Source organism: Trichosurus vulpecula, chromosome 7 (assembly GCF_011100635.1).
Source record: "Trichosurus vulpecula isolate mTriVul1 chromosome 7, mTriVul1.pri, whole genome shotgun sequence".
Lineage (NCBI taxonomy): Eukaryota > Metazoa > Chordata > Mammalia > Diprotodontia > Phalangeridae > Trichosurus > Trichosurus vulpecula.
The window spans coordinates 173,613,886-173,637,761 of NC_050579.1; the positions used below are offsets into that span (position 1 = coordinate 173,613,886).

General features: G+C 38.4%; 1 protein-coding gene across 1 annotated transcript in view; it reads right to left on the reverse strand.

Annotated features, from left to right (window-relative positions):
• KLHL32 (kelch like family member 32) overlaps window positions 1–23,876 on the reverse strand; it is a 210,668-nt gene that overhangs the window by 70,971 nt on the left and 115,821 nt on the right. The window contains exon 6 of the mRNA XM_036767768.1: window positions 15,131–15,346. Coding sequence (XP_036623663.1) covers window positions 15,131–15,346 — 216 coding nt within the window. The remainder of the gene's footprint in view (window positions 1–15,130; window positions 15,347–23,876) is intronic.

Consider the following 23,876-nt stretch of genomic DNA (forward strand, 5'->3'; position numbering starts at 1 on the left):
TATTTCCAAAGGAAGATACTTGCCCTACAAATCAGACACACTGCTTATTTTCCTATTGTTTTCCAATTATATAATCCCAGATCTGGATGGGAGTTCAGAGGATGACTAAAGTATTACAACAGCCTCCAGCAGCTGTTCATCCAGTGTTGTCTCCACTCCACTACATCCTATGTGGCGGTCCATTCCTCTTAGAGATGGCAAGGCTCAATCACCATGCATCTTCCACTCAAGGTTTCTAGTTTTGCTTTTTGAGGTCAAACGGACTAAATCTAATCCCTTTCTCTCGTGATAGTCCTCTTCGAATGCTTAAAGATGACTACCATGGTCCCGGCTAAGCCTCTTTTTCTCCAGGATAGGTATCCCTAATTCCTTTAACTGATCGCTATGTGGTACAGTAACAAGACCCCTCACTGCCCTTGGCAGCCTTTGCATGCTTGTCAGTTTATCAATTTCCATCCTAAAATGTGGTACCCAGAATGAAATATAAGAATTTTGAGGTGGTCTGACAGGGCAGAGGACAACATTACTATCACTTTCATCTTCAGGTCATTATGCATCTCCTAAGATAGCTCATGATTCCGTTTCAGTCAATAAACATTTATTAAATGCCTACTGTGTGCCAGGCCCTGCATTTTAGGTTATCAAAACATGAATATTCTTCAGCTGCTTGGTTAACTTCCTACTTGTGAAGAGGAAACTCTTCAAAGCCTGATTCACTGCGGAAATTGCTTCTATCTCTAGAAGGTGAAGGCTTTTTATTAGCTCTGAGATGGCATTTCACAGAACAGGAATTCCTCCTTAGCCAAGATAAGGTTTCCATGTTGACCAACCAGGGATGAAAAAGAAGGAATATGTCGCACATGGGGGTAGAAAACAATAATCTTTAGCTGACCAAAATACAACCCAAATAATAACCCCAGGGGAAAAGCAATTAAGAATAAATAGGCCTAATTTTTTTTTAATTTAAAAAAAAAGAATCAATAGGCCTGTTTCTATCCCTAGTATCTCAGGGATATGGAATCTAGGACAGGGTAGTCTACAGGAAAAAGCAACAGAACAGACCTGGTCATGAGCACAAACTCTGCTACATATCAGATATTTGGCAAGGCACTTTGCAACTCTGGGTTTCCTTTTTCTCACTTTTCAACTGAGATGACTAGGTTTCTAAGTATGGCAATGTTGGATAGAGCACCGGACTTGGAGTTGAGAAATCCCAAATTAAAATATGATCTTAAACATAAGCTATGTACAAGTCACTTGGGCTCTCAGGCCTTGGTTCCCTAAATCTAGAAAATAACAGCAACCACATCACATGAGTTGGTCAAATTAAACAATGTACACAAAGTGCTTTGCTAACTTTAAAACACTTATTTAGTGTGAGTTCTCATGTCTCTCATGATTATTCTTTCAAGCTAACATTCATCCCGTGATTCTGAATTTTACATAAAATGACTAAAGCAAGAAGATATTTCAGGATCCCCTAAGGTAGATATGAGGCAAATCGATTTTATTTACTTCATTATTTGTCATTTTTTGAATTTGTACAGGCTTTACTTCAAAGCCCCAGCAGTGTGCAGAGTAGTGGAACTTGCTAACCAACAGTAACTTTCTTGGAAGACCCAATACCCTGTCCTCTTCAGAGACAGAAACATACCTAAGGTCCTGGTGCCTGGCCTTAAATAAGCTTCTTCCTTTCTGAAGGAGGGCTTTAGTTTTACTTTCAGCTGTGAGTAATTTCCCATTGTGATTGGCTGACTTATAGTCAATTTAGTATAATTAATGCCAAATTACATTGTAATTCACATAGAATTACAAATTAAAAGCTATATTAAGAGCAAATGAATTAATCAAAATTAATGATATTATTCTCCCATGTTTTAAAGTGTTAATAAGATAGATCCTCCTAAAACATTTAAACTTTGGGGCACTATCCATCACTCACTGCGTTAATTACTCAACTTCCTTGTGTGACCAGATGGGGGTATTTTCTGGGTAGTTCTCAACAATAAGAAGGATTACAGGCATTCAGTCTCCAGTCTGAAAGGCTTCTGCTTGTTTCTAAAGGGTCTACATAGTACCTGTTTAAAGTACTACATAGCCACCTCTTAATGATTCATGTTTAAATTTGGTAGGCACTGGATACAGAAAATACCAGTCAAAAGGCAATCCCTAAAGTCATTGATATTTGGCTTTGGAATGCATCCAAGACAATTTTCCCTGAAAATATCTTCCTTTCTAATTCTCTTTTCTTTAGTGTAATATTAAAAATTCCTTGTCATTACCTTCAGGGATCTGCTGTGGCTGGCAAGGGGAGGCAGTATAAAAGTATTGGTAGGAGAGGGGTGGGAATGGGTGGAAACATAGGAAAGCCAGGATGGGAATAAGAAGTCATTGTAGTCAAGCCACAGGAGAGATGACAATGGATGATTTAGAACTAATGTACAACTATGCACATTATCTACTGACATGCAATCACACCAGTATCTGGGTCTATAAGCTCCAAATTTATGAAACTCCAGCTGGTTGCCTTTCATGTGAAAAGATTTAGGGAGTTTAGTTGACTAAAAGCTCAGTGTAAGTCAATGGTGTGATATGGCTACCCAAAAAACAAATGCAATCGTTGGTTACATAAATAAAAGCGTAATGTCCTTAACACCAATGTTCCCCATCCATTCCAAACTTGGTAGGCCCACATTTGATGTACTGTGATCAATACTAAGGTGCCACAATACAAAAAGGATAAATGCTTAACCATGGGATAGTGGCCCACATACTGGCGGGAGGGGAAGACTATCTGTCACATAATTGTGCCATATGAAGAACAAGTGAAGGAAGAGGGGTTTACTCAGCAGCAGAAAAGGCTTAAGGGAAAAAGGAGAGGTGTCTTCAAATGCCATCATCTAAAAGAGAATTAAGACTGATTCTATGCAATTCTAGAAAGCAAACTAGGGCAAAGGAATGGAGAGGTACAGGGAGGCAGAATATGGCTCAGTATAAGGAAGGATTTTCTAACACCTAGTTATAAATGTTCAAAAAGAAAACAGGCTGTTTTATGAGGTAGTGAGTTCCCTATCGATGGTAATGCCCAAGGAGAGCTTCCCAAGTTCAAATATTACCCCAGATACATACGAGCAAATGTGAACCTCAGAAAGTCACTCTGATCTTTGCTGATCCTCATCTACAAAGTAGTTATAATATCAGCACCTACTTCACAGTGTTGCTGTGAGGATCAAATGAGAAAATATATGTGGAGCACTTCGGAAGCCTTAAAGGGCTACATAAAATTAGCCATTATTAATTATTCTGCCTAAGAAAGTTGTTCTCTCATTCTGGTTATGCCTACACCCACCCCTGTTACTCTTGTGGGGACACTAGAGAGAACTCAGAAACTTGCCCAATACACTGTGCAATATAGAATTTTACTACCTGTTTATCATGGCTCCCAAAGACTGGTGTCAGGACGCAGAATAAAGTCCAGTCTCCCACTACATGATTAAAACTTGAACAAAGTCCCAGCACAACCACTGGGACCACAAGCTCCATCCTTAGCTCGCATGAACTCTCCTACAGAAACTGTTAAACATTACTCCTTGTTAATACACTCTGCTTTTCTTGCACATACACACACTGACACTGTGAACTGAATCCCAGAACTGATTATACTATCAATAATCCACATGCTAACCTCCTTCCAAACAATCTGAGGGTTAGTTTACCCAAAATGCCTAGCACCAACATCAAGTCTATATATTCAATATCTTTTAAGTAGCGCAGTGAAATCATGAACAGGTGTAACCCAGAACAGCTGTTTATCCTTTTAGTGTGGGCATCTGCAGACTCTATCAGAGTGTATGGAACATCAAAGCGGAAGGAGATATAATCATCAATTTAAAAATGGAAACAAGGAAAGGTAAAACTATGGGAACTATTGTGGAAAATTCTAGAAGTAAATATAAATTTGTCCTTTGACCCAGAAATACCACTACCAGGTATGTATCCTAAAGAGATTTAAAAAAAGACCAATATGTACAAAAATATTTACAGCAACTCTTTCTGTGATGGCAAAGAATTGTAAATTGAGGGGATGTCCATCGATTGGGGAAAGGTTGAACAAGTTGTGGTATAAGATTGTGATGGAACACTATTGTGCTACAGGAAATGACAAACAGGATGCTTTCAGAAAAGCCTGTGAAGATTTACATGAACTGATGCAAAGTGAAATGAGCAAAACCAGAAGAACATTATACACAGGAAAAGCAATATTATACTGTGAATGACAGCTATCCTCAGCAATACAATGATCCAAAACAATTCTGAAGGACCTTTGAAGAAAAATGCTATCCACCTCCACAGAAAAAAACTGCTGGAGTCTGAATACAGACTGAATCATATTTTTTTACTCTATTATTCTTGGGTTTCTAGGGATCTGCATGTTCTTTTTCTACATGAATACAGAAATGTTTTGCAAGACTGCCCACATATAATCTATATCAAAATTGCTTGCCTTCTCAGGGAGGGGAATGTGAGGGAGGCAAGGACAGACTTTGTAACTCAGAATTTAAAAAAAAAAAGAAAGTTAAAAATGTGTATTTACATCTAATTGATAAAAATAAAGCAAAAATTAAATGTTGAAAAAAGAAGTAAATACAGTTTTTCCATCCCACCAACTCTCCGATGTACTAAACTCCATGAAACCACAAAGGACAATTTGCCACACTCTCAAACCGACAAGTATCACTTTTTATCACTGGCTTCATTGTCCAGATCTAAATAGCTTTACAGCTTCCTTCTAGGTCCCTCCAAACTTGTGGTCTAGACCCTTTCCCCTCAAGAACCTTGTAGAAGTTACAGAATTACAGTAAAATGTAGGAATCTTTTGCCAGGAATCCCCCATGTCCTGGCAGTGTCAAATGGCATGAGTGCTTCACTCCATCCTATGTCCAGACAATTTAGAACCCTATGGGAAATCTGATGTCCAATAAAAATGATATTGCCAGCAAGCCTGATGCAGGATTTGGAAACACAATAAAGTCTTCTTTTGGAATGACACTCAATAAAGTAATGTTCTTATCTATTCGGTCCTACAAATTCATATTTTCTCTCTCCCTTTTTTTAAGAACTACACCAAATACATCACCAAATCCATTATATTTTCGATGCATCCATATTATGCATGCATTCATGATATTTTCCCAATTCAGTATTTCTTCTTCATTCAGCATTGGTCACGTAGCAGGCAGGCACTCTCGTACTTACTGATTGAACCGATCCCATGGCTTCACTGTTGAATCGTTTCAGTTGTGTCAGACTCTTGATGACCGTTTCCTTCTCCAGCTCATTTTACAGGTGAGGAAACTGAAGCAAACAGGGGTAACTGACTTTCCCAGGGTCACACAGCTAGTAAGTATCTGAGGCCAGATTTGACTTCAGGAAGATGAGTCTTCCAGACTTCAGGCCCAGTAATCTATCCACCAAGCTATGTATCTGCCCCATAACTTTACTTCAGGCCTGAATCTCCATACCTGTGATATGAGTGCACCAGCCTTTACGCCAGCCAGCACATCTTTTCTATTGATTGTAATAGATATAATATTGTAATAAATAATAACAATCTATACCAATGCTGCAAAGACCATCTGGCACTTTATATTTGGATATCACCATTGGTGGTTCCCTTCCCTATTAAGTTAGTATTACTAAATAAGGGCTTTCAAATTCTTTAGCAGTTGCTCTCCCCTATCTACCTTCCTCTCTCACTACACTAATGCCTGTGCCATCTCGGCCTTCCCAAGTATGCTTGTTTATTTCACATCTCTCAGCACGTGGCCTCCCACCTCCCCGGCTGATGCCATCCACCTGCCTTTCCTTTCAACTCTCTTCTTTGTCAAACTATCTGCTTCTCCCTTGCCTTCCCCATGGATTAACAAAATCTGCCCCTTCCACAAAGTTTTTCTTGCCTTTCCCCTGGAGCCTTTTCTTTCCTTAGTAACTCCCTACAGAGGCACATACAAGGCTGTGAACATTGGGACTGCATGATAAACATAGTTAAGTAACTATTAATTCACCATTTGTTGCTAATTCAGTAATTATGGGAAAGAATTATTGAGATCATTTTTTCCTTATGAAAGACCTCATGTATGTGTGTGTGTGTGTGTGTGTGTGTGTGTGTGTGTGTGTGTGTGTGTGTGTTCATTCTGTGAGGGGGCTCAGCTTTCCAAGAGACAAAATAAATTTAAAGGGGACCCAGACTAAGCTCTAACTACTATGGAATATGGAAGGGCTGCTGTGCCCAACCTCAGGGTGCCCACATCGTATACACCTTCCAGTGTAGTTTTTATTTTAAATCCACGATAAGCCAGGTGGGAGCAACATTACTGCAGGACAATAAGTAATATTTTCCAGTCATTCTTTACTCCTCACAGCAGCACCAGCAACAGAAACAGCACATTCAGGAAACAACAGGAATCAAAATGAAAATTAGGGGCACAGAACATAAATATGTCATATCTCATAAATCACCTCGTTGTTCTTGTGTGCACTTTCTTAAAAAAAATGCGCCAATAACAACACTCCCATAAAATTATCTCCTAACTCATGGGAACCACAGCTTGTAAATACAAGTTGGGGCTCCTGTAATTTCTGATAATGACTGTCCCCTCGCAGTTGCTTGACAACACAGAGCAATAGGGTTGAGGATTACCCTCTGTAAAGTCCCCCTGAAGTGAATGCCAGGAGCAACATAAGGTTCTTAGTGACAAGCTACATCCATAGAAAATCAGCAGCAAAACCACTAGTCAAGCTATTCAAGGAATGAATCCTCAAAGAGAAGTCGGGAAAATGTAAATGGTGCAAGAGTGATTGCAAAATGCAAACACATGCAGCTTAAACACAAACACACACACACACACACACACACACACACACACACACACACACACACACCCCTGAAACATCAAATTGGTCAAAGTACAGTCAACAAGCATTTATTAAACATTTACTGTGTGCCAAGCATTCCGCTAAGCATTGGAGACACAGAGAAAAGCAAAAACAGCACCTCTGACCTCAGGGAACTCACATTCTAAAGGGGAGACAATATGCTGTGCCTACTGTACATATATAAATACTGTACAAACAAGGTATGTGTAATGTTAAAAGGGAGGTAATCTCAGAGGAAAGGCACTGGGGAGTGGCTGTATCCTTTTAGGGGGCATCACTGGATGAGGTACCCACACAGAGACCAGCCTGGTACACAGTAGGCACTAAACAAATGTTTATTAATTGAATGACTGATCAAATGTATAAAAATAAATGTATGAAACTGGGGAGAACAGCAGGACCTTTGGAGAAGAAAATGGAACTATGACATAATCAATTAATAAACATTTATTAAGTACCTACTATGTGTCAGTAACTGCATTGAGTGTGGGGGATCTGAAAAGAAACAATGAACTTGCCCTCAAAGAGCATGATTTTGATTTAGTATAAAGCGATATTAAGTGAGAAAGGAAAATAGAATGTTGTGAAGATGACTAGAAAGTGCATGGTAAGAGGAGAAAATGTCTAGTAGCGTAGAGAAATGGTATGGTAAAGTAAAAAGAGTAATCATTCGGTAGTCAGAGAACTTGGGTTCAAATTCCACTCTAAGGTGTACTAACTGCAGGTGCCTGGACAAGTCACCTAACCTCTGGGGGCCTCAGTTTCTTCATCTGTAAAATAAAATACTTAGACCATATAGACTCTCAGTTCACTTCCATCTTCAGATCTATGATTCTAAATACTGGACAATTAGTATGGGAGGAAAATCAAAGATTTCTCGGTTATTTTTTAAAGAAAGATTTGGGCAAAAGAGTTCCTATTCCATAACATTTTAATTTCAGCCCATTCCCCACTTGTCATAGCCTCCATGGTATTACATCTGAATAGTTTTAAGGACTACCAGCCCCAGTTTTCACTTAAATTATTAATTTCACACAGCCTGATTTCTTAAGGGATTGGCCTGACTTCTGTCGTGTCCAGATCTATGGGTCAGGGCTAGTTTGCCAACCTATTTTCAGAGCATAGGGGACTGAATGGGATTTTTTTTAAAATAAAATGCTGCTGAAAAAGAGGCAAAGGCCACACTGGGCAGTGTGAAAACACAAAACACCAAACAAAAAGATTACATTCTCCAATTCACACTGTATAATAGGATGACACTTCAATGGGCATGAAATGAGCAAAGTAATTATCCAGTTTGGCACAGGTTAGTCCCCCTTTGGAGTACTGCCTCCAGCACTGCCCACCACGTTCAAAAGAAAAGGAGAAATGATGGCTGCAGGGAAATGACGCAGAATTTGAAAGAAACACATGAAAACGCAGCTCTGCCAAATTTTCTACATAGCCAAAGAAAAGTATAAGGGAACTAAGCATGGTGACAGGAGGAGAGGAGGGGGAGCAAAATTTGTCTTAGGAATTAGTGACTATTTCCTTCCCTGAGGGAGGAAACAGGAGATCTTCTCTCTTCTGGAGTACAGACTTGGCATGGGCGAGATGATACAAACACTGGAGGCAGATGGAGGTCTCCTTTCACAGTTAACAACTGCCTTCGCTGATACATGTTACAACTGGGAACTGGAGCTGGATGGGTAAATCACTTCCCAAGCTTTGGAAATTCTCTGTATCTTGTAGCATATTTAGTATACATGAAATGCTAAATTGGAACCACGTGTATCAGAAACTCTGAATGACTCATTCATTCAAAAAATATTTTGTGAGCACCTAGATGGTGCATAGTTCTGTTTGACAGCATTAATCTGCCTTTCCTGATGCAGTAGTGTTTGTGTCAGTTTTGTGTTGGCGATGTCAAATAGCTATTTTTGCACTGCTCTCAACCCACCAATGTCCCTCTAGCTCTGTAGGCTTTCAATGTCTCTTCGCAATCCTGCCTTTTTTCAGGCCTTGGACACTTCTGGAGGAGAAACTGTCAAATCAAGTTCAGCCATGCAGGTGGATTTTGGGAGGTGGATAAAAGCTCATAAGGGACTAGTAGGAGGCAGCCAGATATGAGTTCAATGGCTACCCAAATCATCGTCTAATCCACGTCTCCAGAGACATGAAACAAATGTATTATTTAATATTCTGCCTTATGGAAGCGAATCCCTAACCAAAAATCGGTAAAGAACATTTTCTCCAAAAGGTGTAATTCATTTGCTTAAGAATTTGCCTAGCAGGGGAAATATATGCATATTATCAGGAAGGAGGAGGAGAAGGGGAGGAGAGGAGAGGAGAAATATACAAATGCACAAAACCTCAAGCAGGAAAAAGTAAGGAATTGCTGTTTCCCATTCAATCCTTTTAAATATGAAAGGTCCACATTATTGTTTTTATTTATTATTTATAGGGTACAGTAAGACAACATTGTACAATACAAACATTAAAGACAATGTCTCTGCCTGGAGGAACTTATAATCTAAGTCAAATGGAGATAGAACCCCCTCCAGGAGACAAGGTGCCCTCTTCATATGCTAGAATGGAACATAAATAGGATAAGATTTCTTAGCTAGTGGGCAAGGAGTGATAAATCTATTTAGAGACCTGATTAAAGCACAGGAAAACGAACCCTTGCACTATAGGCATGTGCTAGGCATGTGCAATAAATCAAAATAATACAGAAATGTTGGGTTTGGCTCCTCACTTCAATTCAGTATATAAGAGGCTTAAGCCGAGTGAGTGGCAAGGTAAAAGAGACTATTGTATCAGGCCCCTGAAGCTGGATAACTGAATGAAGAAGGGCAAGTCGAAACCATTTGGGTAGAAACAGAGAGAATTAACCAAAAGGCAATGTGGTGTAAAGGAAAAAATGCTGGTCTTGAAGTTAGAAAACCTGAACTTGAGTACCAACTTGGACATTTAGTTGGGAGAGGTTAAGCGACCCTGGGAAAGTCAATAAACTCCTCTCAGCCTCGGTTTCCTCATTTGAAAAAAAATAATACCTACCTATGTCACAAGGTTATTATATAGCAAGTACTTTAAAAACCTTAAGATGATGTGTCCTATATGCAAACTATTGTTATTATTACATAAAAGGCTATTAGGAGCACCTGAAAGCAAATGAAACGATATTCTAGCAATGAAGGAGAGAGACAATACACATATAAAGAAAGTCAGCACATTAGAAGCATTTGTGGATAATCAAAAAAGTTTAAAAAAATGGGGAAAAACTAATTGGATTATTTTATTAGCCACTATATGACAGGAATATAGTTCAATGGACCTAATGCCATACAGTGAATCAGAACTTTTGAATGCTAATCTGCTGTTTTAGTCCAATGTGGCCTTAGAAAAAGATTTCGTCTTGTATTCCCAGCCCCTGCCATATTCTCTTGCACACAGAAGGCGCTTAATAAAGTTGCTGAAGTACTTCACATCTTTGTGGCCATTCATCTGAAAAGTAGAGCATCAGGCCCTTTGTTATTGTGCCAACTAGTTAATTAACTATATTTATGGAAATTAAATTGGACCTATTCATAAAGCTGTCACAGTTTTTGAAATAGGTACATACAATAATATCCATTTTGTTTTGTTTTTCACTCAAGACCTAGGGTTTCACTGGTATTAGTTTCCCCCAGAGGAAACTTCCTCTTCTAATACAAATCAGCAACTGTACTGTCCCAATTAATATTTGACTGAAAAATAGAAGTTCTTTATTCTCGGAAGATAACAGTATTCATAGTTAATTATGAACTTCACCAACTCTATTTCTTCTAATTCCACACTTCTAAAAAAATGGCTAATATTCAAGCCTCTCATTCAGTAGCTTTTTTTTTTTTTTAAGCAAGAGACTTTAGCTTTTGGCCTTCACAGAACATTTGCAATCACTATTTCAAATAACACCCCTTGCTCTCCTGATAGATTGTAACCTTATAGAGAACAACTACTGTTTCAGGGCACATAGCACAGTGCTTGGGACACAGCAGGTACTTAATAAATGACTGTTAATTGACTGATCACTAATTCTAAACCCATCTTCTGCTTGCATTATTCTCCTGTTCTAAGTGTCCTCCTCTCTCCTCCCTCTTCATCTGAATTCTACCCAAAATAATTGCAAAGTCCAGTTAAGTTCCCCAAGAAGACCATGGCTCATAGGACTCCCTCCCTTCTTTGAATTCCAATACCACTTACTATCTGTGCCATTCATTTGGCATCTAATATTTTTACTTTTCTTTTAGTGCCATGTCCTCAATTAGACTATAAGCTCTGGGAGTTTATATTTATACTTTATATTTATTTATATCCTTCATAGTGAACATAGAGCGCATAGTCCATACGTGCATAACTAATACAATTTGATTAAAATAAACAGCGTGTGAGGGCACTAAATGTTGGATCTCCTGTTTTGGTGGTACAAAGCCTGCTTTTCAACAAAACTAAATTACAGAAATCATTAGGGGGACTTCTATGTCATCATCCTTCTCCTAACCACTCCATCTCCCCCTATATCACCCAGCCGATCAAAGCCTTTATTCACCAAGAAACAACATGGCAGCCTGTGCAAGCCCCAGTTGGGAGAAAGGGAGGAATATCCTTAGCTGGATGCTCTCAAAGGACTTTCAGCTGTGAAGTTTCTACAACTGTTCCCCCCCACCAACCTAAAACAAAACAAAACAAAGCAAAACAAACAAGCAACCAAAAAACCCTTCTGATGATGCTTTCCAAGGTGAGGGTTGACACAGCTTAAGATGTACTTGTTTCCATGCACAGTATTTTCTTTTCTTTGGAAATAGATGTCCTTATTATTGCTTCTAGACTGACTTAGGTATCCTGAAAACTTCATTCTTTGGAGTTAGAGGATTTTAATCATTCAGTCTTTCATTCATTAATATCATATTTCCCAAGCATTGCCTATCTATCTATCTGTGTGTGTGTGTATCCATACATTCTGAACACAGTGCAGTCAATTGATGGAATCAGTGTTTCATGGCTTGGAGATAATGAGAGACTCGTCTAAGAAAAAGACCGGGACAAAAAAGTACCCTGGAAGAAGAGGATCAGGATAAAGTTTAGAAAGGGCAGACAGATAGTAGACCTGGCAGGACTGATAAGGCAAGATATTTAGGGATTTCATCAAGGAAAGTGAGTAGGAAGCTCAAGGGGCAATGGTTAGGACGGCACAAGAAAAAAAAAGAATTTAAGAAAGTATATTCAATATGGATCATTTAGAATTGTATGTGACTCTTCTGAATCCCCATACCTTTAATGTTGGGCCATTAAAGAAAATTATACCTTTAACTTCAAAAGGAAATGTAAAATTTTATTTCTATCCTTAAATTGGTCTGCCCCTGTAGGTCTCAAAACAACTACCTGTTCAAGTGTGTGTTTGTATCTGTGTGCATGGGTGCATATGTGTGTGTGTGTGTGTATGCATGCTTGGGGGATATGTGGAGGGTGGTATTTATTATTGGGAAGTCACATAGGTTACTGGTAGCACATATTAATCGACTAGCAGGATCCCTCATCAGCTTTTCTATTACTTGGCCCACTTTGTGCCAATTTCCTTTCTCTTCCCCAACACCTCTTGCTTCACTGTTCTTCTTTAAGACATGGGATGGGGATTTGTCAAAGTCAATGAGCACTTTATTACAGTGAGAGTGCTCAGTAATGAACAATTCAGCAATTTAATGAGATTCTGGAGATCTGTCTCCAGCCTGTCCATCAAGTTTCACTTCTATAAAGCACCCTGACACTAATCCTCTGGCATACCCAATCTTCACCCTGGGCTGAATATTAGATTCTTCCATGGTATATTGCGTTAGTAGTATAACCTTAGCAAAAATGATGAACTTAACTACACTGGAGGCAATATAGCTGGTCTGATTTGATCTTTCTCTATTGGGTTGACTATGAGGGAATTACTTATTTACTAAGATAAAGCAAAAACAGTTTCTTATTGCCTGCTGAATGCCTAAATTGGTTAATGTTTATGTGAGTCTTTTAATTCTTTCTGGAGGTCCAGGTACAAATATACATATATATACTGCCTGCAGCAGAAACCAGTTCTTAAAATTCTACATTACAGCATTAGTAACCTTTAGAGAGGCAATTATGATAACACTTAGGTGGACAGTATAGCATTTTTGTCACTCAAAAATCTGCACATTACCATTACAATCTCTGGCAGTGCCTTTCAACAGGATCAGATCACTATACCACAAAAGGGGTTAGGTAGAAGCCATTTGAGGGTACTAGCCCCTGATCTCATTTCAATTAGAAACAGCCAATTGCAGAAATCACCCCCACTTTTCCTCCCTAGGGAAAGATGAGTTCCTTTGGCTGCCACACCTGAGAACTGAGTTCTTCCCCGCCAGTCAATTCCTGATTATATTAACAATGAAGCAGGATAATGTGGATGATTGAAATCCACCTATATTCAAAAAAATCTCATTTTGGCCAACAGTCTTCATTTCCCCTCTAATAAACCTCTTCTTTTAAACCAGAGCTGTTAAAAAAATAATAAAAGCTGCTTGATTTGGGTTTTCTGTCTTTATATTTCCCTTGGTGAAAATGTTAATGAACAGGAAAATGGCACAAAATAAGACAGCAAATAAAAAGCATGAAGACTCGAATTAAAAGGGAGGCAAATCAGTAATCTGTATTTTGGTAAGGCCAACCAACTTTACTACAAAGACTACTAGATCTGCTGTCAGAAGCATTTATAAAGTGACTAGTAGACTCAAAGGCACTGTGGGAGGAGTAATAAAATAAACAAAAACAGAACAGAGAGAGTAGAAGAATACAACTTATTCATAGATAAGTAAAAACAAAGTATATGCAAAGTAATTTCAAGAGGGTGGGAGCAGGGTAGGTAGGCAGGAAGGGCTTTTTCCACACTTGACAACTTGGATTTGAATCCTAGCTTTGGTCACTTCCTACCCATGTGACTATGGACAAGTCATTTAACTTTTCTGTCTCAATTCCCTCAGCTGTAAAAATGAGCTGGGATGGACTAGTTCAGGGCTGTCCAAAATGCAGCCTGAGGGCTGCATGTGGCCTGCAGGGAGATTTATGGGGCTGGCCTACACTCACAGAAATTTACATAAATGCTTTAGTAAAGGAAGCAGAGCTACCACAGAGCTCTCACTAAAATTGCAAATCAAAACATATTGTCTATTGTTTCAATAAAAACCTAAGGCTGGACAGCCCTGGACTAGTCATACTTAAGGTGTCCTCCCAGCTCTAAAATCCTATGATCCTAGGTTTATTCCCCACTATGAGACCAATTGTCCTCATCTATAAAATGGAACAATGAAATTCACAGGACGATTGAGAGGAAGGCAATTTGCAAGCTTAAAATGCAACGTTCCTACGAGATAAAAAGTTAATTCAGAAGTTCCTCAGAACTCAGAAGTCATGCTCTGTCTTGTGCCCTGTTTACTTTAAATGTTTTCAAATTCTTGGGAAATACTGAAAATACAGCATTCTTATAAATAAACAAAAAGGCAGTTGTAAGGTCAGTTGTAAGAGAGAGAAAGGAGAGAGGGATGGCAGGAAGAGATGAGGAAAAAAGGGGAAAACAGAGACAGAAATGGGTCAGGCAAGAGGGTAGGACCTTTGGCAGCAATCAATAAGGTAACAAAGTTGAAAGCTTTAGCTTCCACAAGAATATAGAAACTTCACTAAAGGGTTTTTCACACATAGTCCAGATAGTTCTCTAATGGAAACTATATTTTTGCAATGCATAAATGGCCCTTCCAGAATTTTATACTTGAGGCCTATGTCACTGTTTTATAAAAGCCAAAGTTATCCACTTTTCTCACATTTAAACTATTTTCACCATGAAATAATTAACAACATTACTATCTCCTAACATTTGAAGTCAGATACACTTGGTTCTAGGAAGGCCCCAAGGAAATCTCCTCTGTGACTTTAAATGTGAGTTGAGAACCCAATACCTCAAGATCAAGTCCTTTCCAATCACCTGACAAATCAAGAGTACACTCCTATGATAAAAATTCACCGAAGATAAAAGGGTTCACACACTTTCTTAACCCCTTAGCCTTTAATGATTTACTACCTCCACAATACCAGGATTCAAGCAAAGGGAGCATGTCAAGGTTTACTACCATGCATTCTGCTGATGAGGAAGCTTCCTTACCTGCCAGATTTGCTCTTCACTTAGGGACGTCAGCTGGTCACTCTTCAGGACCTCTTGAAGCAGGCAATAAGGAAGTGTTAGAACTTCTTCAGGGTGACTCTTCAGGAGTTCAGAGAGGTGTTTCACTAAAAAATCGATCACTGCCTTCTCCAGCAAAGTGAGATTAAAGAGGTCAGCAAGTCTGTACAGATCCAAGTAATTAAAGCTATTTAATTCCTAAGTGAATAAAAAAAAAAGCCTTTCAGAAATGATGCAGAACCCAACTCGAAGGTCAAAGGATATTCAGATCAAATCAACAGGGAGTATGTGACATGCACTACAAAAATCCAACTGCACACCATTTTTCATTTGGAAACTTTCTCAATTAGAAGGCTTTAGGCAAGGGTCTATGTTCTTGGATGACAGTTTCTGCCATTTTGCCTACCTTAAAAATAAGAACTTCAAACACTCAGTTAAGGAGATGGAAAGTAGTTTCTAGTTTAGTCATCCAATTGAAATGCTATTTGCAATTTTCTAAAAATGCTTCTTAGTAAAAAGAAATAGTGATCTTTCTACACTCACCATATCCTATACCCCAAGGATCCAATTTTTCTCTTACAGCTAACATGAGGGATGCAGAATCAGAAGACACACGCATTAGAAGACAGACACTTGGAACTTTCTTTTTTCTCAAAACTCCACTTTGAATGAATATGAATCATCAAGTTTTGGTGAAATTAACACATCACCCTTAAAGATGTACAGTGTCAGACCTTTTTGGAAGTTTCATAGAATTGCCAGTTTATCTACCCAGTTTATGCCCCATCTATTCAAAGCCAATGAAAGTGATTCAGCTTTTTAAATGCTCCAGAAACAAGAGATTTTCCAGTTTCATTAGTAGCCTGTTGCAGTGTCTAATCACCCTTATGGTCTGGCAGGCTTTCTTCTTGTCCAATTAAACTCTCTTGAACGTGTGTGTGTGTGTGTGTGTCTTTTGTCTTCTGCATGGATGGGTGGTTTGCACTATGACTCCCTTTATTGTATCTGATGACAAGGCCAGGCTGTATTTCCCTCATCCATCAAAGGCCATTCCTTTCCTCTATGTATATAATGCAAATGAGACAGATCTATGTCAGGCACCTAGGACCACGATTATGGATACTTAGATGCTGGAAATGAGCTTAGTTTTCTAGCATCTCTGCTGAACATCGCTGCACCCTTATGTCCACACTGGTCTACTTGGTGTTACCGAGGTGATAACACTGACATTGTCTCCCATATCCAAGCCTTTTCAAGGCGCAAGCTCTCCTTTCTCACCTCTACCTCTTAGAAACCATAACTCCATTCAAGGCTGAGCTTAAGGGCCACCTCCTATAAGAAGCTTTTACTGATTCCCCAACTTGTTAGTGTACTCTCCTCAGCCCCCAAACCAGTTAAAATTTTTGCATACTTTACATTCATTTATTTATGTACCTCTTGTTTTCCCCCAGTAAGCTCCTTCAAGGCAGGGACTATATTATTTATATCTTTGTATCTCTAGGTCCTTAATAAATGCTTGTTGAAGAACCATCTCACAATAGATACATGGTCAAAAGATAGGAACAAATAGCTCTCAAAAAGAAGTGCAACCTCTTAGCTATATGGAAGATGGTTCTAAACCACCAATGAGCAATGCATATCAAAACAAAGAACTGGAAATTGTAGGGATGCCTGTCAATTGGGGAGTCGCTGATACTGTCATGGTGGAATACTACTGTGCTATGAGAAATGATGAGCTCACTGACTTTAGAAAAAACATGGATAAACTTTCACGAGATAATGAAGAGTGAAATGAGCAAAAACCAAGAGAAAGCTGCATATGGTGACAGGAATATCGTTTTAAGAACAATTCTGAGCAACTAAATCATTTTGAGTACTATGAATCCCAAATCAACTACAAAGGACATATGAAGGAAGATGCTATCTGAATTCAGAAAAAGAACAGATAAATAGAAACATGCATAGACTGATTTTACATATATATGTATATACAGACACACATATATATGTACACACACACACACACACACACACATATAGATATATTTGTGTCTAATGGTAGCCATCTCTAGGTTGGGGGAGTGGAGGGAAGAAAAAATAGAAAAAAAAATTTACATGATAACTTTATTATATATTTAAAAGGAACAGAAAGTTATACTTATTAAACTTGCAGTTTCATGTGCAGTCATCTTTTTTATCATTCTACATTATGAAAATGCTTGTTTTATTCCATAAATTAAAATTAAAATAAATAAAATAAAATAAAAACTCTGAGGTTTCACTTCGTGCCCTGCAAATTGGCAAAGATAAGAATATGTAAATAGTCAATGTTGAATGGATTGGGAAAAGTCAAGCACAGACTTTCCTTTAGTGGAGCTATGAATTGATTTAGCCATTCCAGAAAACAATTCTGGATTAGGCTAAAAAAAAGTGACAAAAATATCTAAATCCTTTAACTTATAGATCCTACTGCTCTACCAAAGGAGGAAAAAGACAAGAAGAAAGGTCACAGAATCATCAAAATAGTCTCTTTATGGTAGCAAAAATCTAGAAGCAAAGTAGATACTATTTGTCAGGGAATAGCTAAACCAAATGTCAATATGAATATAATAGAATATTACTGTGTCATAATATGCAGATTCAGAGGAATATGGAAAGATGTACATGAACTGATACAAAGTAAATTAAGCAAACCCAGGCAAATATTATACAAATGACTACAATAATGTGAATGCAAAGAAAAAAACAAACCCTAACACTGTAATTTTAATGACCGAATTCAGCCCCAAAGAAGAGATGAAAAAAATATTCCTCTCTCCTTTCTTGATAAAAGAGGGAGAATGTGGGTATGAAACATTTCATATATTGTCAGATTCATTTGATATATGAGTTAATTTTCCTAAACTGCTTTTTCTCTCTCTTTTTTATTCTTTATTACAAGAAGTAGCTCACTGAGTAGAAGAGAGGAATATGTTCAGAAATAAAGATGCAGTAAAAATAAAAATATATCAATAAAATTAAAGATTAACAAAATAAAAAATTAAAAAACTCAACAAGTAAATGGCATCTAGGGTGTCTTTAGATCTTTCCTTTAAGGTTCTGGAAGTTCATAAGCCCCCTTATCAGACTAAAACAAGACTATAACAATAGACGCCATCCTGATGGATGCTAAACATACATTTACCTAAAAGACTATTTTATGGAGAAGTTGTCTCGCTCAAGACAAGTGCTCACAAGGAAGTCAGAAGAAGTAGTACAGAGATACTCTCAAGGTCTCTTGATTACGATCCATGGGAGATGCTGACGCAGGACTGCCCAGCATGGCATGCACACATCGAAAAAGGCACTATGCTCCATGAGCAAGAGCAAAGCAGAATTAAAGTAGTAAAGGAAACGTGAGATTCGCAAATCCAGTGTCATCTCCACCCTAAATGTTCAAATGGACTATTTGTGCTCGACCTGTGGTAGAGTCTTCCAAGTTCATATTGGACTGAACAGCCACAGTCGAACATACTGTACCACTGGTCCTTTTTGAGTATGAAGGACCAACAAAAATAATTTATTAGTCTTTAGGGACAAAAAAGCCCACAGTTTTAAAGGGATTTTCCCCCTTCTTCAAAATTTCTCAAAGCTAATTTCTGAGTTCTATAATGCTTGTTCCAAATCTCCTAAATGCCTAAGGATTCATGCATACAACAATTGGTCTAAGTGTAAAATACATTATTCCCCATTCTAGCTATCTAGAGATCTAGAATACTAATTAAGTAGTTCTTCCAAAATTTCTGTCCCCATTCTGGCTTTAAAGTTTATTTGAATAATTCTTGAGATGTACAAATACATGTCTATGAAATGTAGAAATACAGATTCAGAAAAATTTAAGGGCACGTCTCAGAGCAACTCTCTCTCAATCCCATAATCAAGGTCACTTGATTATGTCTTAGCTTAGGTCTTATTTTTCTTTTAGTGAGAGATGACACTTCTTTACAGGAGCCAAGACAGATGGCTTCAGGAATGAACTCTGAGAACCTTCTGCAGAATGTTGTTAAAAATCCCTGTTTGCCCGTACTTTCAAATGGGAACTGGCTCTCGTCTGTAAAAACATAAGTTGAGCTGGATTGGTAAATTTCTTCCCCACTTAACAATTCTAAGATTCTCCTGTGGTCTTATTTTATATCAATCTGTCCAAAGATTGTGGCCTCCCATTTACAGCTTTTATCAAAGGTGTGTTGAAATTCTTATCATCAGGGGTCAGGTCTTCAGAGAAATAACCTAAGTAGGCTCCCAAATATGATTTCTTGGGATAGGAATAGTATGCTTAAAAATCAGGCAGGAGAACAGCAGTTCTCATTACTAGTAGTATAAAAGTGGCTGAAAAAGAACCAGATCCTCTGGGTTATTAAGTTACTCCCTACATGTAAATTGCTACAGAACTGCCTTAACTCTTTCAGGTCTGTAGTACACTATTAAATAGACTGGATTCTTCATCTACCCCATGCAACCCTAGAGGCTTGAGAGTGTTAGTGCTTGTCAAATATGAAAAGGCTTATACTCAAAGAGTGGCTTACTTATCTGATGGGTTTGGCTCAGCACCACATAGAAAGATGATTATCAACAGAAGCTTAAATAATTCCACCTGCAAATGAAGCTGGAACTAGGGTACAGTTAGAATTTTTTCCTAATTATTCCTATGCTTTAAAAAAATGTACATAAAGCTACCACTATTTAGGGACTCAGTTGTGTATATCAAAAAGTAATTGTGTTCATGCATCCACTGTTCTACCCTGGGTGCTGCAAATTATGAGCTCAAATGAGATAGATTTCTGCTTAATACGTTCTTATAATTTAATGTAAAAAACACAGATAGACACGTTGTAAATGATTGGGTTTTTTTATCTACTGGTAGGTTTTGTTTAACTTTTTTACATCCTATTTGGTAGCTATACTTGAATATAACTATATAATGCCTCTGATTTTGTTTGTTTTTTAGTTTTCTGAGGATTCTCCCAAAGCATAATCTAAAAATGCATTCTCAACTTCTTTTAGGAGCAAATTAAATGAAGAAAAGGTATTGCATTGTAGTAGAGCAAAATGAGCCCTATAGAGAGAGAGTTAGAGGACCGAGGTTTGAATCTTGACTCTGCCATTTATGACCTGTGTAACCTTGGGCAAATCTTCTCTGGGCCTCACTTTCCTCATCTAGGAAATGAGGGCCTTAAACCAGACAACCATTAATGTTCTTGCAGCTCTAAATTTGTTATACCTTGACAAAGTAGAAAATAAATAGATGTATATTCTTATACATATAAAAACCCTTGGATTCTACTCTCTAACCAAGCCAAATTACTAAACTTAGTAATTTGTAATTTACTAAACTTAATTTAGAAAATCACAAATTACTAAACCAAACACTTGGCATTTAGATGGGGAGGGGGGATTTTTTGTTTGTTTTTTTTTCCTCTGCTTAAAAATCAGAATTGCACCAAATCCAGTAAGTTCTCCAGGTATGCCTTTGGTTTCTTTACACTTGGTTTTCATTACACTGACCATGTATGGGAAGGCAGTGCTATGTACTAGAAAGAACACTAAATTTAGAATCAGGAAACCTACGTTTGAGTCTCTCAACACTTTGGGACCATGGACACATCCCCTGACCTCACTCTCATCTATGCAAGGAGAAAAATATGATCACACAATTATAATTGACCTTAGAGGCCTAAGTCAAATTCTCTCATTTGAGGGAAAAAAACCAAGCCCCAAGGGGATTAAGTGCCGAGCCCAAGGTCACACAGGCAGTAAACGTCAGAGATGGCTTTGGAACCTAGGTACCATCTCCATGGAGAGTCAGTATCCCTCCCACTGCACTGCATCTCTTCCCTTATATTCCTATTAACTATTGCACGGGGCCTTTGTGAGGAAAGTTCTTTGTAAACTCTCATACATTATACGCACGTGAGTGATTATGACGGTGTTTAACACTTAATTAAATTGTAAGAGAGGAGAATTAGGGAAGAAGGGGATGGTTTTTTAATTCTTTCCTGTTTTCATCATGACAAGCTACATAATGTTTGCTACAGAGGGAGGAATAAAATGCCTGCATTTCAATTCAATTAAACCATCAAACATTTTACTTTTAATACCTATTACACGCAAGATGCTGTGCTAGGTATTGGGGATATATAAATAAGCTTGATCTCAATTAGTGTGAATAATGAATTCCCTCTCTGAAATAGTCACATGTATTCAAATTTGCAATATTCAAAGATAAAATTACATAAAATATGGTAATAAATTCTAGCCCAATGGAAATATGCAGTACAAATTCAAATAAGGGTGGCCTCTTGGAGTCATTTTCGCACTGATCAGGACCTATCAGACTAACAAGGAAATACGTGATAGGGAGAAAGGAATGGTCAACAAAGTGCTGCATAAAAATCTGAGTAGGGAGGATCAGATCACAGGATCACAGATTTAGAGTCAAGAGGGACCTAGTCATTTTCTCCATTTTACAGATAAGGAAACTGAGGCCAAGAGAGGGGAAGTGTCTTGTTCCAGCTCACGCTGGTAGTAAATAGCAAAGTCAAGATTCAACCTTGGATCTTTGGATTCTAAATTGACTGCTCTTTCCAGGGTACCCCACTGTCTCAGGCAAGGTTTGAGGGAGAAGATGGCACTGAATCTTGGCTCAGACCACATTTTCACCAGACACAGAGAAGGAGAAAGTCAACCACTATTATAACAACCGATGCTGCAGATGGTTACAGGTGAGAGTCTTTGCCTAAAGAAATACCTAGGAGCAAGGTTGAAATGAACTGCAGTTTTAGCATCCCCACATATGCCTTTGAAGGTCAAAAAGAAGTCTTTGTGACAAAAAAAAAGGAAAAGGACTGATGCATTAAAAGGCAAGGAATAACAAACGCTAGCTGTTATCAACACTTAAGACTAGGAATGCCAATTGAATGTCGATATTAGCCTTTGGCTCTTGGAAACTAAGCTACAAATGTGGAGATCCGGAAATAAAAGTGAAGTACGTGGGCTGCCTGGATGCAGACACCTTTTAACTGCATTGCCTGGTATGCTTAACTCTCCACTCAGAACGGATAAGTCTAAGGGATGGACGGCCACGTCTAAAGCAGCAGGATTCTGAACTATGCACTGTCTCTCTTGGTTTATCACTTACAAAATAGGATTTAAAAAGCAAATCATAAGCCAGTGCTGCATTCAAAGCCATGGCCTGACGGTCTGTGATGACATTATCCAGGTAGGTCTATCTCACTCCTAAATATTATTATTCTCGTTTTATGGAGAGGTTGGGTGACATGCCCATGATCACACAGTAAGTGTCAGAGCAGAGACCCACATGAAAGAGTGTGTGTTCCAGAAAATGGTTTGACATTCTGGCCCAATGTTAAAATGGGAATTTCTATACAACTGGTTGAAGATACTAGCAGACACCCCAGAGTGCTACAGTTTTACTATCATAAAGGATGCATTACAGTCCACAGGGAGTCACTTTTTCAATCCAATAGGTAGTCATTTATTTCCTCCATCAACTGAGAACTTGGAGCGATATGGGTTTGATGATACCTTTTTTTAAGGTGAATTTTGACCTAAGTATGAGAGAGCCTCATACGCTTCCCTTATGTTGTCAGCCTTCCAAACTCACAGAATAGTTTCCAATGGAGATTACAGCTCAGCAGAGCCCTTTGGGTAAAAGGGAGAGAAAAATTTTCTAAGAGTTCTATGTCTATCATGTCTCCACGCAACCCACAATTTTCATTTTTTTTTTCAGAATTATTGTGCATGCTTCTAGTTACTCAGGAAGCGTGGAGGGAGGAAGGCAAGGCAATTGAGGTTAAGTGACTTGCCCAAGGTCACATAGTAAGTGTCAAGTGTCCGAGGATGTGCTCTATGTCTCACTAACTATACACAAGTTTTTCATGTTCAAGAATTTTTAGCCCTACATACTCTTTAACTTTCTCTTGTGTGGCTTTTCTTCCCTTAATAAAGTCACTAGAGGTATTGGCATTTTAAAGAACATACTGAGCACTTTAGAGAAAATAAACCGTAGAGAGATGAGATTTAGTCCTAATTTAAATAACTTTGCCAAGTAGATTTTCTGGTGGCTCTAGGTCTGTCAATAAAGCAAAGGAAGGAAGGCAGGAGAGATCAGAGAACAGGGACTGATATGGGGGGGGGGGCGACTGTTTTCTCTTTACCTCCACAGCTGAAACAGTCAACCAATCAACAGACAATCAACATAAGCGCCTACTATGTGCCAAGCACTGTGCCTGGCTCCTTGAGGGCAGGGAGCTTACAATCTAATGGGAGAGACAACATGCAAGTGAACATATACAGAGCAAGCTATGCAAACAGGAAATAATTGAGAGGAAAGGCTTCCACACTTCCACAACTGACGGCGGCAGAAAGAAGAAACAGTAATACCAGCAGACATCTCCTGGAGAAAGGCTCGGCTTGTTCCCTCTCCTGGGCTAACATTGTCAGGCACGTTCCATTCAAGTTTAACAACAGCCTGAATAGACTATTTAGCATCTTCTGCACTGCAACTATTGCCTATAACTTATCCTGACAATTTGCCCAAAAGACATCCTGCTTTAATTTCACATCAGTGCTAAATTCTGACAAGAAATAAAATAGAGACAGGTGATAATGCTCAGGAAAATTATATAAACTGCCTTAAATACTTATTTCTGATACTTCTGAATCCTAG